General features: G+C 34.3%; 1 protein-coding gene across 1 annotated transcript; it reads left to right on the top strand.

Annotated features, from left to right (window-relative positions):
- The first annotated feature begins 3,496 nt into the window (after positions 1–3,496).
- On the top strand, positions 3,497–13,621 carry LOC140046996 (sodium- and chloride-dependent neutral and basic amino acid transporter B(0+)-like). The gene is made up of 12 exons (XM_072091791.1): positions 3,497–3,668; positions 5,851–6,004; positions 6,176–6,307; positions 6,466–6,814; positions 7,151–7,283; positions 7,406–7,540; positions 7,947–8,050; positions 8,495–8,619; positions 9,041–9,153; positions 10,584–10,934; positions 11,310–11,477; positions 12,526–13,621. The coding sequence occupies exons 1-12, from the start codon at positions 3,654–3,656 to the stop codon at positions 12,658–12,660; spliced, it is 1,914 nt and encodes a 637-aa protein (XP_071947892.1). The 5' UTR covers positions 3,497–3,653; the 3' UTR covers positions 12,661–13,621.
- The last annotated feature ends 462 nt before the right edge of the window (positions 13,622–14,083 follow it).

Below are 14,083 nucleotides of genomic sequence, written 5' to 3'. Positions count from 1 at the left end.
TTAAATATTAAGTCTCCAGTTAAGCTCACCATGGTTGGGCCAGAGCTAAGAATGAAAGCGGAGTCCCCGGAAATTATGAAACGAAATATAAAAGTCTTCAGGACCAGCCATACAACGGTGATTGTTTCCCAAGTGTGAGAAATGCAATGCACGCGGCCGTGACGGTAATTCGACAAAACAAAATTATGAAATATAAACAGAGCTAGCACACAAAAGCCTACTTACTCATTTTAATATTTCTATAATTTAGAAAACAATTAGATTTATCATATCACCTTTGATAATTATAATGTTAAATTTCAACTATCCAGATGCGAATTTTAGGCTGGGTTTAAAAAAAACTCGACTTCATATATGCTTCAATTTCGAAGATCTCCTTAAAATATATTTATTTATTTATTTATTTATTCTGCCATAAACTTTTATTCACAACATATTAGTAGGCCTACAATACAATATCTTGCATAAAACGGATATTTAAAAATACACTATAATGTGTAACGGTAGAATTACAATTCTAATGTAAAAGATTAACAAAATAAAAATTGTGTTGTGTGTTGGTCGCGAATAACTAACAATACCACCTTTCCCACAGCACATGTGCACACTCATTTGCATAACAAACCCACGGCATACCAAACTACGATGAGATAAAATTAATTCTCTTCTAAACACGTAACGAAAAGAATTAATTCCCTTTTATAACATTAAAATAAATTGAGGGCGCTAAACATAAAATTTATACCATCAAAGCAGTTGGCAAGAGCAAAAAAAAAAAGATGGTAAATGTGCTCTCCCTGCCTCAGCACTAAGGCCCTGCCACAGCCTTTTGGGGTCGTTTCCACCACATCACCAGATGCATTGATGTTGTCGCCTCATGATGTGTGGTGGAAAGGGGGACGTATGATCTGTGAACCCCAAACACAGTGGCTCGCATAGCCTTAACTCTATTCCACCGACCAGCGTGGGAATCGAACCCACGACATACGTGTTGTTAACACGACGCTCAGACGACTGAGCTAACTGATCATTTTGGTTTTAAGAAGGTTAATAGGATATTTATGACGTAATGGTCAATTACGTAATACACGTATAAATAGACTATTATCAGCTTTTTAGTCATGTACTTGGTGGCGTAACGGGTAATGCTCAGTTTTGAGTGCTATCGGCTGGGGTTCAAACCTCGACGGATATTATTTTTTTGAATATTGTTTTTTTTTTTAAATAGAGATATGTGACACTGTATTGTCGAACATCTATGGTACCATACCGGTAGGTATTCAAATATGCTTTAATACGAAAAGATATTAAAATTCAGTCACTTATTTCTATTTTATATCACTGTGCTCCACTGGCTCCAAGTTGGGTCCACTTGAGCACAGTGTATTAACATACGAAAAGATATTAAAATTCCGTGAATTATTTCTATTTTATATCACTGTGCTCGCCTGGTGCCAAATTGGGTACACTTGAGTACATTGTATTAAAATACGAAAAGATATTAAAATTCAGTGACTTATTTCTATTTTATATCACTGTACTCCTCTGGCTCCAAATAGGGTTCAATTGAGCAAAGTGTATTAAAATACGAAAAGATATTAAAATTCAGTGACTTATTTCTGTTTTATATCACTGTGCTCCCCTGGCTCCAAATTGGGTCCACTTGAGTACAGTGTGTATTAACATACGAACAGATATTAAAATTCAGTGACTAATTATTTCTATTTTATATCACTATGCTCCCCTGGCTCCAAATTGGGTCCACTTGAGCACATTGTATTAACATACGAAAAGATATTAAAATTAGTGACTTATTTCTATTTGATATCACTGTTCCCCACTGGTGCTAAATTTGGTCCACTGAACAAGTTACCGTAGTACTATTTCTATTTCGGAAGTAAATAAAGGCATAAATGGCGCTCCGTAGAAGTAGAGAATGCTCGATCGTCGAAATGACGCTCTGAATATACCTCATGTGTTGAGAAATTTAAAGCCCGGAAAGAGCGCCCCCTGTAAATAAAAACTAAGGAATAAAACGCCCTCTACATAGATTATAGACCACTTAATATTAATTGTGTTGCATTTCTTCATACTAGAGGAATTTTTTGATGATACCATTTACACCCAAAAATAAACGCCCCACCCCCTAAAAACCTTTACGAACAATTTGAATAAATAGGATCTCTTTCAATTACTTTTTTATAACAATTTATTCAAATAAAACGTTAGTTTTACGAATACTCACCCTTTCATGGCAGCAAAGGGTACCGGCCCGAATACCAGCCAATCATTGGTTATTTTGTTGTATTTTATATATTTTTATATGCAATATTTTTTATTTTTGCGTAGTATATTTGTTATTCTGTACTTTGTTTAACAAAATGAAGAATAAATTTCCAGCTCAGTAGGCTTATTATAGCCAAAATAGAAAAAAAAAATGAAACCAAACCAAAAAGGAAGTGAAAAATGTCGGGTCATATCCACTATTGATAGGCCTAATCATATTAAATAAACCCGACATTCCAACGTGTTCTTCCAAGGTTCAGAAGTGCACTATAACTTAAGCTGCTTTTGTGTGCAATAACAAAAAAGACCCCACAATAGGACTATAACAAAGCTACAAGATGATAAATAGCGATACAATTGCAAGAATTGTTTGTCACGATAAAACTCATTTTGTGACTTCAATTTATAAACCAATTTTGTAAACCTTTCATAGTTTAGTATTTTTATCGTTGTTAGTGGATGACTGGAACTGGAATGGAAGAAAGAAATTCCTCCAATTCATATTCTGCTTTTTAGCGTTTTGCTTTACAAATAACTGAAATCGTTAAAGAAACAAATATCACAAATTCGCACACTTTTCAGCAAAACACATGTTGTCACTTTACAAAAGTTTAAGAATAGAGATCTCCGATTTCAGAGAAAGTTTCCTCCTGTCCTGTCCATATAGAGGTAAAAAGATTGTTATGTTTTACCTCAGTCCGTGTAGGGCCATCATGCGCTGTTTACAATATATTGTAATGTATGTTGTTTGATGATAAAAAAAATGTATAACGGTGTTAGATTCAAATTTAAATATTTAAATAGGCTGTACAGTAAATGTAAAGTACAGTAGTTCCATTTTATTTTTTTAACTTAATGCGTCAGATACTAATAATAATAGTAATAAAAATTAAGATTTACAATAAGAATGAATACACGCAATATTTCGACATTAGTTGTGTAATAATTATCATCGTAGCCTAGGCACATTAATGTAATCTTCGTAAGCCACTAGGTAAGTGCACTACTCCAGGTTCAAGAAGTACGCCAGTAGCCATGCTAACTGGTGACAGTTCAAATACATGTTCTTTTCAAACATAAAACCAATAAATATGACTATTGAATTGTATCCCTCTAATCCACGTAAACAATACAATTAGCATAACAGTGAATTGCATGAGTCGTTGCGCAGAAATAAAGAACAATTATTTTCAGTACGGTGAATAGAGGTGAATCACTCCTTCTGTGTCGCACTACCGAAACCCAACCCAGTTGACAGAGTTTGGAGAGGTTTTACACCCGTCGAAGTGAAGTTTTCACTGCTTTTCATCTCGTCAATCTTTCTGTGTTGGTAGCAAGAAATAAACATACAAGGCGGAGCTGCAAATATGGCGAGTAAAGGGGTAGGCTTTTCTGTCATTCAAATTCCTATCGATTTACCTACATTATTGTCAATATTATACTGTCTACATAATAGTCTGACGCTAATACCATTCATTATCATGTGTGAAGTAAGGGATCATGGAGATAATTGTATTTCTATGATGTGATCATTCAAGTAATGATATAGGCCTATAAATAGTAAAATAATAATTTCATATATTTTAAAATGTTGATGGTAATTAACGGTCATGACGCAACAGCTGTTGGTTAATGCATAGGTTTCAAACATGTTTAAAGCATGGCGGCTTAAACCAACTGTATTCGGCTTAAGCCTGCACAGAAATAATCGCTACAAACAATGACTTTTGCCAGAGTATTTTTTACCCGTATGATACGCAGAGAGGTCCGAAAATAATAAAAATGCATGAAACACTAAATTAATACCATGGAAGAGAACACTGTGACACTGTTGGAATTAAAAGGACAGATTTATATTTATCTTGTTATTTAATTTATTTGCACTCGAGCGTATAATCTGTATTCTTGATGATTCGAGCAGGGAGGTATAGACATATTTGTTTGTATACCTCCCTGGTAGGAGTTCGATCAATAACATAGTCGGCTACTATTCAGCTACTACAGTATTAATGGTTGAAATCTTTCTTTTTCTAACTTCCAGATGACATCAGTTGTACCAGGCGATCTTTTTTTTTCTTCCTACGGTCAATTGTCTTTTGATTTCTTTCTACAATACCTATTATAATTTTCTATTGTTTACTGACAAAATAGTTTCAAACTAAAAAATAAAGTAAATGAAGATATTATTCGGCAATTCTAAGATACAGTGTATACATTCATTCGAATGTAGTATACTAACAAACATAGTTGTTATACTAAAGATGCATTATGATTACAGTTATGAATAAGAATTCATTATGTATATTACTTCTAACCAGTGATATACTGAAATTTAATTAATTTGAAATATGAATAAATTTCTGTTACAAAAAAGTTTTAATCTTCTATCTACTAAAAGCCGAAGTATAGACATGTCCACTATAATAGATGAGGCTTCTTCATCTATGTGGATGTTATGTTGGGAACACTAGTTGATCATAATATCCAGTATTGTTTGGATTTTAGCCTACGATCAATCAGAAAATTACTTCACGTATTATACATTATAAAGTGTCATTAAGGGATTGGTACCGACCACAAAAGGATTGAGCTCGGTGTTCTGTATACCTATTGTCGATGTTCGGTTCAATGGCTTTAAGTGTTCAAAGAGAAATCAAGTGTGAAATGTATTGTTACGTCAACAGATTGTCAGTGTAGTATCACCACGGAAGAATACATTTAGACTGAACTATTTGGTATAAGATTTCTTAAGTTTGATAGAAATGAATATATAAATAATTCAAATGTATGCTGTACGTACGATATTTGGAATGACTACTGTAAGACACAATGGTATACGACGTGATAGTTGTATAGTTATTTATTTATTCATTCAGAACATCCATACATTCCCGTCCTCATCCATATATTTCCATACCAATTTAGATATCCCATTAATAATTCCACATTTGGCTAATTAAATCAAAAGTCTAAATAGGAAAAAATGGAAACTTTAGTAAGATTTATGAAACTAAAGAATAATCTTTGAAACAATATAAAAATTAAATTTTATATAAATACAGATAAAAATACTATAAGTTTGCCTTTTATTGGACCGTTTTAAATATGTTCGATGTCTTTGATGCACAATCCGTATTTCTGTGATCCACTTCTATAATTCAAGCTCAATAGCATGATATTGAAAGTTTTATTACAATATATAAAGAAATGGACAAATAAGTTTCACTTTATATATTTAAAAGAGCGATATCATTTGTTGTATTTCTATATATTTTCAAAATTATTTATTGGCCTTATTTATTTTCATTATTTGTTGTCATTCTTTTTCTCGTTTTTCATGTATGTATTGTTCCCGTTTTATAAAAGTGTTGAGAGCCCCGTGCATGTCAGCCTTAGCTATTATGAGTCACCCTCATTAAACAAAGTTTAGGCCTAATAAAAGAAGAAAAGAAAAAAATCACTGGCCCAATCTTGCGTCATTGACTTGTTTTCATCAGACAATGTCTTCATCAGACTGGAATATGACCACACTTTTATTTACCACTCACATTAATTTGTTCTTAGGATGACCAAGTGAGTCTAACTGGAGGCTCGGATGAGAATCCAACCCGAGGAAACTGGTCTAATAAATGCGACTTTATTCTGTCCTGTCTCGGGTATGCTGTCGGTCTGGGAAATGTTTGGCGGTTTCCCTACCTGGCTTATTCTAATGGAGGTGGTAAGTAAAATTAATGAGTAGGCTAAACAAAATTATTGAGAACAAAAAAGCAAGAGTATTTTAGATATGTTAATCTATGCAAAAATAAGTTTAATGTGTTATATATGGACCTAAAATTGATGGAAAAAATAAACATAAATAACATATATACTCTTTTTTCCTGATTATTAGGCGCATTCCTGGTACCATATGCGGTTATGTTGTTCTTTGCTGGAATGCCGATTTTCTTTTTCGAAGTCTGTCTCGGCCAGTACAGTAGCCAAGGCCCCATCACTGTTTGGAGAGCTTCTCCTATGTTTAGAGGTTTGTTTGAAAAGGTTTAGGTAAATCGATCAAAATCGGCGAAATAGGCTTAAGAAATTGCTCGAAGACTGTAGGACGCAACATGTTCCTTGATTCTAAAAAATAGTTAGGATATTTAGGGTATTGAGATAATAATAAAGACATTTTTTCATGTACAGGTATTGGGTTCGGCATGGTTATAGCATCAGCCTTTGTCGGTATCTATTACAATGTGATCATCTGTTACGCAATATATTACATGTTTGCGTCATTCACATCAAATCTACCTTGGGAGCACTGCGATCACGATTTCAACACCGTAAATTGTACCCTGAAGTACGCACAGTGTTTAAGTCAACCTGGCAAAATCATGATAGAGACAACGTGTCAAAATATCACAGAGCTCGGTTTGACGAATTCCGAACTGGGAGAGATCAATGTCGTGTATGCAAACGGTACATGGGACACTTCAAATTATATTGATACGTATTCAGACTACAGAAAGAGACCAACTGAAGAATATTGGAAGTAAGTATTTTGCTAAACTATCTTTAACCATTCCATTTGTTCCATGTTGTCGGCTCCATAAAATGTCTTTATGCCAATGAAAATTTGTAAGAGAACTATACTGGTAGGCCTACGTTGTTAAATAAAATAATTACAAGAACCAAAAACCAGCATTAAAAATGCACCACTATTACCGGTAATTTATACTAATCGTGTTAAAGTTTGGTTCACAGAGATGTTCAAATAGCCACACAGGCGCAGTAGGTACTTCCAGTTTCACTGACAAATCGTAGGTAAATCAAATATTTCGAAATCAATTAATACGAAGTCTAATCGTATTTCTTTGGTTGTTTTCAGACGTGGTGTGTTGCAAGAATCCGAATCAATGAACGATACAGGTGGACTTGTTTGGGAACTTGTTCTTTGTCTGCTTTTGGCATGGATTCTTGTCTTTTTAAGTCTTGTCAAAGGAGTGAAATCATCTGGAAAGGTATGACGTCAAATGAGTTCGTTAGATTTCGTCTAAAAGTTCTATTATAATTACTTTAAATCATCAAAAATACTAACAAAAAAATTAATTTGAATAAATATAAGGATTCACGTGTTTTTTAGGTTGTTTATTTCACTGCGACATTCCCGTATGCTGTGTTGCTGGCCCTTTTTATTCGTGGTGTGACACTCGATGGCGCAGGTGACGGAATTGATTTCTTCATTAAGCCTGAATGGGATGATATTACAACTCCACAGGTTAGTAAAATAGTGATTTTGGGCTCAAACGTATATGTATCTTATGGACCAGTTTGACATTTCCCCCGTAAGAAACTTCTGTAATTCTGAACACGGGTGAAATTTGCCGGATTTCTTCAAGATGCGTAATCAGAAGAATTAAACACAGATTACACACATTACTGATCGGATGGGGTAGTTGCCGAATTACTGAGGTTCTCACATCGTGTACCGTTCAGTTAGTTCATACACAATAATTTAAATTTGTTATGATTTGTTAACATGCAGTGTTTTCTAAAACACAATTAAGGTAGTAGTTAGAAAAAATACTGTATAAATTTATAATTTGACTGATATTGATAGATAATGTTAAAAAGTCATCTAATAAAAATATGTAAAAACATAGGCCTATATTTATTCTCTGTAGGTATGGCTTGATGCAGCTACACAGATCTTCTTCTCTCTCAGTGCTGCTTGGGGCGGTTTGGTCACACTTTCTTCATACAATCGATTTCACAACAATGGTTATTTGTGAGTATTACTATAGTAGAATCAGTATATGTCTACATTAAAGTAGAAATCTTTATATTTTTCGACAACCTAGGACATAAACGTATCCCCACAAGCACAGACAACGAAAATGGCACATGAACTAGCACCATGGTCATCGCAAATAGAAATGTTTTCTCATCTTTGCGTTGTCGCAATGTGCGATATGTAACAATTTCTAACGCGTACAGGCTAATATTCACAAACATTTTATTTATTTTGTTATACGAGTGTAACTGTACGACAGCAGCTGACTTGAGAGGCCTTCTATTAACTCACTATTATTATGATATATATTAATAATGGTCGCTTCTTATGTTTTAGGTGGTGTCATTTTTAAATATACTGCACTATATTTGTTCAAGTTACAAGCCATTCTCTAGATAATTTGCGAGAAAATAAAATGTTGTATCTTCTTTATTCCAGTGATTCAGTCTTTGTTTCAATCGCAAACTGTGCCACTAGTATATTTGCTGGTTTCGCAATTTTCTCCGTACTTGGCCACGTTGCTAAAGAACAGGGAAAAGCAGTTCCAGATGTTGTTGATTCTGGTATGTTGATAACATATTTCATGTAGCTTTTCATGGGGTTGTATAAGCAGAAATATATATATACCACAATGAATGAACGGTCGGTTTTTGTAGGACTTCAACTATAGATTCAACGACTTCCCAAGAGATGCTCCATGATGTTGCATATTGATATATTTTTATCCAAGTATACTTTATCCGGAATGCACAAATTACTTACACTCACGAAATCAGAGATTAAATTCAACTGTCAAATTTACACAGACGAGCGGTAATGGTAAGCGGAAAACCGCGTAGATTGTCCCATGTGGAATATGTATCAATCTTTATTACCGCTACCGCTTGTCTGTGTCAATTTACCTTAATGATGTATACAGAGAAAGCAATTTTTAGCTTGGTGAAATTGCTAAACATGTTTAAATTTAATATTTATTTTTCGTAGGATTTGGATTGGCGTTTGTTGCGTATCCAGAGGGATTGTCGCTTCTTCCAGGATCTACCTTTTGGGCTATCATATTTTTCTTGATGTTGATTACACTGGGAATGGACAGCCAGGTAAGATTTGTGAATGGGGAATAACCTGCAACTTTCAGCGTACTGGGCTGAATTGTGCACATGTGTGGGCGGCACGCGATTTTTTTTTTGTACATAAGTTGGGGACCCCCTCATGAAACGTCACAAAATAAACATGAATAATTCATCAGTTAAATTTTCTTGTTCCGTGTGCACCCAAGCGTATAGCAACAAGAAGTGATTACACAAGTGCGGTACGATTCTAGGCCTATCTCCGCTGTTGAAGAATAGCGGCGTTTTGTGTGGATTGTCGAAATAATCGGCCTTTAGTTTATGGTGTTTTTAATATAATTTATTACTAAAGAATTACGTGTTAAAATTATAGTTTCTATTAATACTATTAGGCCTAATTATTAGTCTCTAAACCCATGTCTATTCTAGTAGTAGCTGTGTGGATGTGTGTGACGTGTGTGTGTGTTAGGTATGACCAAAGATAGTTACACTATCTTTGGTATGACACAATCCGAGTAATAAGTCAGCAAAATTAAACAATAAACATTACACAAAAATACATTTTTTATTCTCGTGGGTCAAATCTTCCCATCTCATGTGTTCATATACGCGCATTTTTAAAGTTCCTTTGAGTACATTGCATATTGTTTGATAATTGATAGCAGAATTAAAAAAATACAGTACACAAATTATACACATTCTTTATTCTTGTGGGTCTAAGCTTTCTTTGGGCTATGTCCAAGAACGCTTGGGTGCACACGGAACAACAACTGCGATACGATTCTTTCTACAATAATAGACCTAGGATTCTAGGTCAATTCACGTGATTGCCTTCGCGCACTCTTCTTCACACACACCACTATGCAAAATGTGTCGAGGCTAATCGACAGCTAGGCAAAACATTAAAATAAGTAGTAATTGGACATAGCCCAAAGACACAAGTCACACACACCGTACCCACACAGCTACTACTAGAATATACAGGGGTTTAGAGACTAGTAATTAGGCCTAATAGTATCAATAAAAACTATAATTTTAACACGTAATTCTTTAGTAATAAACTATATTAAAAACACCATAAACTAAAGGCTGATTATTTCGACAATCCACACAAACTCCGTGTAACTTGTGTAATCACTTCTTGTTGCTATACGCTTTGGGTGCACACGGAACAAGAAAATTTAACTGATGAATTATTCATGTTTATTTTGTGACGTTTCATGATGGGGTCCCCAACTTATGTACGAAAAAAAAAATCGCGGGCGGCACATACCGCAACTTTCCCTTCATTTCGAGTGCTGCCATATTTCCGTTTAACCCCATGCCATTTTGACAGTTTTATTCCTACTATGTCAGATAGGTATACACTGCCTTTCGGCACGAAAACAGATTCTTGGTTAGCTATGTTTATATTTTTTCCTTCAGTTTATAGATGGTAATATACTTGACTTTTTTTGTAGATGGTGATTATCGAAACGGTTGTTACAGCTATATGCGACAGTTGCCCCAAGTACTTGCAAAAGAATAAGACTTTGGTTACATTCTTCGTTTGTTTGATTGGTTTTGTCCTTGGTCTTATTTGTGTCACCAGGGCAGGAGCTTACTGGGTTTCTCTGATCGATTCTTACGCGCCAAGTATCGGCTTGATCATGTTTGGCCTCCTTGAGCTTGTTGCCATCTCGTGGGTGTATGGCATTAAGCGATTTACAAATGACATCAGATCGATGCTTGGGGATTCCTGCGTTTACAACTTCCCAATGTTCTTCTGGTGGCAATTGAACTGGACAGTTATTTCTCCATCTTTGCTTCTCGTAAGTAATTTTATTTAGAACAAAACGATAATATATTAATTGTTTATGTATGTACCATACACAGTTGATGCAAAACTGGACTAGGCCGTAAATGTCAACTTGTTGGTTATCGTTATCGTTCTCATTCTGTTATTTATCAATTATCTAAACAAACCATTAGGTTAAAACTATGATCTTGGGTGATGGGTTATTTAGCAATGTTTTGTTTGTTACATAAAGTTTGATAGTGTAGACAGAGCTTAAAACCTTATAATCAACGATATTATAGTAAAACTAGAAGAAAATTACTAGCTTGAGCTCTTAATTATTATAATTGTGCATACAAAATTGTGTTTGAGAACGAATTTATGTAAAAACTATAATATTTGTTTTCAGTTTGTGTTACTGTACAATTGGATGAATTGGAGTGAGCCAACATACAACGACGAATTATATCCAGTGTGGGGACGTGTGGTTGGCTGGATTACAATTGGGCTTACTCTTATTTTCATTCCCTTGGTTATGTTATACGAGTTCATCAAAGCTAGTGGAAGCATTGTCCAAGTAAGTATTTCGGTTCTTCTGGTGTATATCTGAACCACGTTCTCCATCTATCTCTTCCTTTGAAATGCTTCATCTTCTGGTATCTCTTTATTCTCATAACAATCTCTTTCATCCTCTTCTCTGTTTCTTTCTCTAAATCTTGTGTTCTCTCTAATAAAGTTCTTTCTCAGTGTTCCCTCTAAATCATGTTTTTTCTCTGGGAAACCTTCCTTTAAATTACTTTCATCCTCTGGTATCTCTTTATTCTCATACAAATCTCTTTCATCCTCTTCTCTATTTTCTTCTCTAAATCTTGTTTTCTCTTCTAAATCAGGTTCTTTCTCTGGTATCTTTTCCTTTAAATTACTTTCATCCTCTGGTATATCTCTATTCTCATAAAAATCTCTTCCATCCTCTTCTCTATTTCTTTCTCTAAATCTTGTTTTTCCTCTTAAATCAGGTTCTTTCTCTGGTATCTCTTCCTTTAAATTACTTTCATTCTGTGGTATATCTTTATTCCCATAATAATTTCTTTCTTCCTCTAAATCGTGTGTTCCCTCTAACCAGGTTCTTTCTCTAGTATCTCTTCTTTAAATTACTTTCATTCTGTGATATATCTTTATTCTCATAACAATCTCTTCATTCTCTTCTCTTTTCATCTTTCTCTGCTATCTCTTCTTCCAATGTGCTTCTTCTGATTGCTTTCCTCTGTATTACTTTCTTCTCAGGAATATCTTTTACCCTGAATTGCGTTCTTCTTCTGAATATCTTTCCTGTTTATTCCTGTTGGTGACCTCTTTCCTTTCCAGTGTCGCTGCTACTTTATTCTTATTCTTTCAGCAATGTTTTATGTTCATCATGTGTTGCTCTGGCCAATTATATAAAGGGTGTTATACCTGTACTCCTTACTCTTAATTTTATATCTTTGAATTGACTTTTAAAACATTGCATCGCAGTATACGTTGCAACACAGCATTAACATTATATAGGCTATCTACTGTATTTCTGATTAAGTGCATTAAGTAATAATTAACAAATCAATTAATTTTACTAATTTGTTCCTAATTAGCGTTGGAGGACAATCAGCAGACCTACAGCTAATTGGGGACCAGCGATTCAGGCTAACCGAACACAGGCCTGGCAGATGCACACATACCACAATACTACTATGGGAGGCAAGGAGTTCACTGATGATGTTTACTAAATGTATAAATGTTAACTTAACATCGCAGTTTATGAAGTGTTAGTGATAATAATGTAGTTTTAAATGCTACTTATTAGGTTATGGAATCATATTTTAATCAACCGTTATTCAGTCGTTGCAATCATGTAAATCAATTTCGACCACACTACATTACGACGAAACACCAGGCAAGTCCAGAAGTCAATATAGATAACATAAAGTAGTAAAAGTACTTTAGCGCCTAACTACAATCCACTTGGTCCTCCCCTGCAACTCTCCAAAAAAAAGTTATAGTGATCGAATACATTTATCATCAAACTTTATCTGTGAACAGATATACAGAAGAAAACCATTTGACCATCCTTGGGACAATCCTTGGGTTGACAATCCTTGGGTTGACAATCCTTGGGTTGACAATCCTTGGGTTGACTATCCTTGGGTTGACTATCCTTGGGTTGACTATCCTTGGGTTGACAATCCTTGGGTTGACAATCCTTTGGTTGACAATCCTTTGGTTGACAATCCTGTGGTTGACAATCCTTTGGTTGACAATCCTTTGGTTGACAATCCTTTGGTTGACAATCCTTTGGTTGACAATCCTTTGGTTGACAATCCTCCGGTTGACAATCCTCCGGTTGACAATCCTCCGGTTGACAATCCTCCGGTTGACAATCCTCCGGTTGACAATCCTTTAACAATAATAGAACTTGCTTGGTTAAAATGTATTCCGCATCAAAAGATATAACGCAGTCTTCGACTACCAATATGTCTTGTATTGCAGTGTGTTAGAGATTTAGCAACCTAAACATAATTTAAGTAGTTAGTTGATCTTCAATCATTGCTTATATGCCATGACAACTTTTAATGACATAATAGATGAACATTTATTTTAGAGAATTGATGTTCTGTATATATTGGTATTTCATTTTTCTATTTGGTGGTTTTCTTGTTTTCTAATAAAAAAGTCATTTTTGGACAAAAACTTTGTTCTGTTTTTTGTTATACTTAAAAGTTTCGATTAATTTGCCATAATATTATTATAATAATAACAGCAAAGCTCGTACCTTAAAAAGAAAAAAAAATACACGTTACCAACAAAATTTTCGCAGCACTATAAACAAACATGTTGGCAAAATTAAAAAAAAACAATATATAAATACATATTGCAATCAAATTCCTTGATTGATAAGTTGAAAATTATTTTTATACAACTTTTTAAATATATTAATAGATGATAGATTTCGAATAGAAATATTTCATTTCGTTAACGTTTTAGGCCTAAGATGTTTTTATATTTTTTTCTGACGCTTAAGATTCAGTTTCGTATATAACCGTTCCTTAGGGATATTACTCACTGGAGAGTTAAACGTATGGAATTTCTGAATCTTTACACTATCCTTGATTAGACCTATCATCCAGACAATTTTAAATATTAGATTGATCA

Source organism: Antedon mediterranea, chromosome 4, assembly GCF_964355755.1.
Source record: "Antedon mediterranea chromosome 4, ecAntMedi1.1, whole genome shotgun sequence".
Classification (NCBI taxonomy): domain Eukaryota; kingdom Metazoa; phylum Echinodermata; class Crinoidea; order Comatulida; family Antedonidae; genus Antedon; species Antedon mediterranea.
The sequence above is the reverse complement of the archived record's forward strand: the minus strand, read 5'-3'. Positions and strand labels throughout refer to the sequence as shown.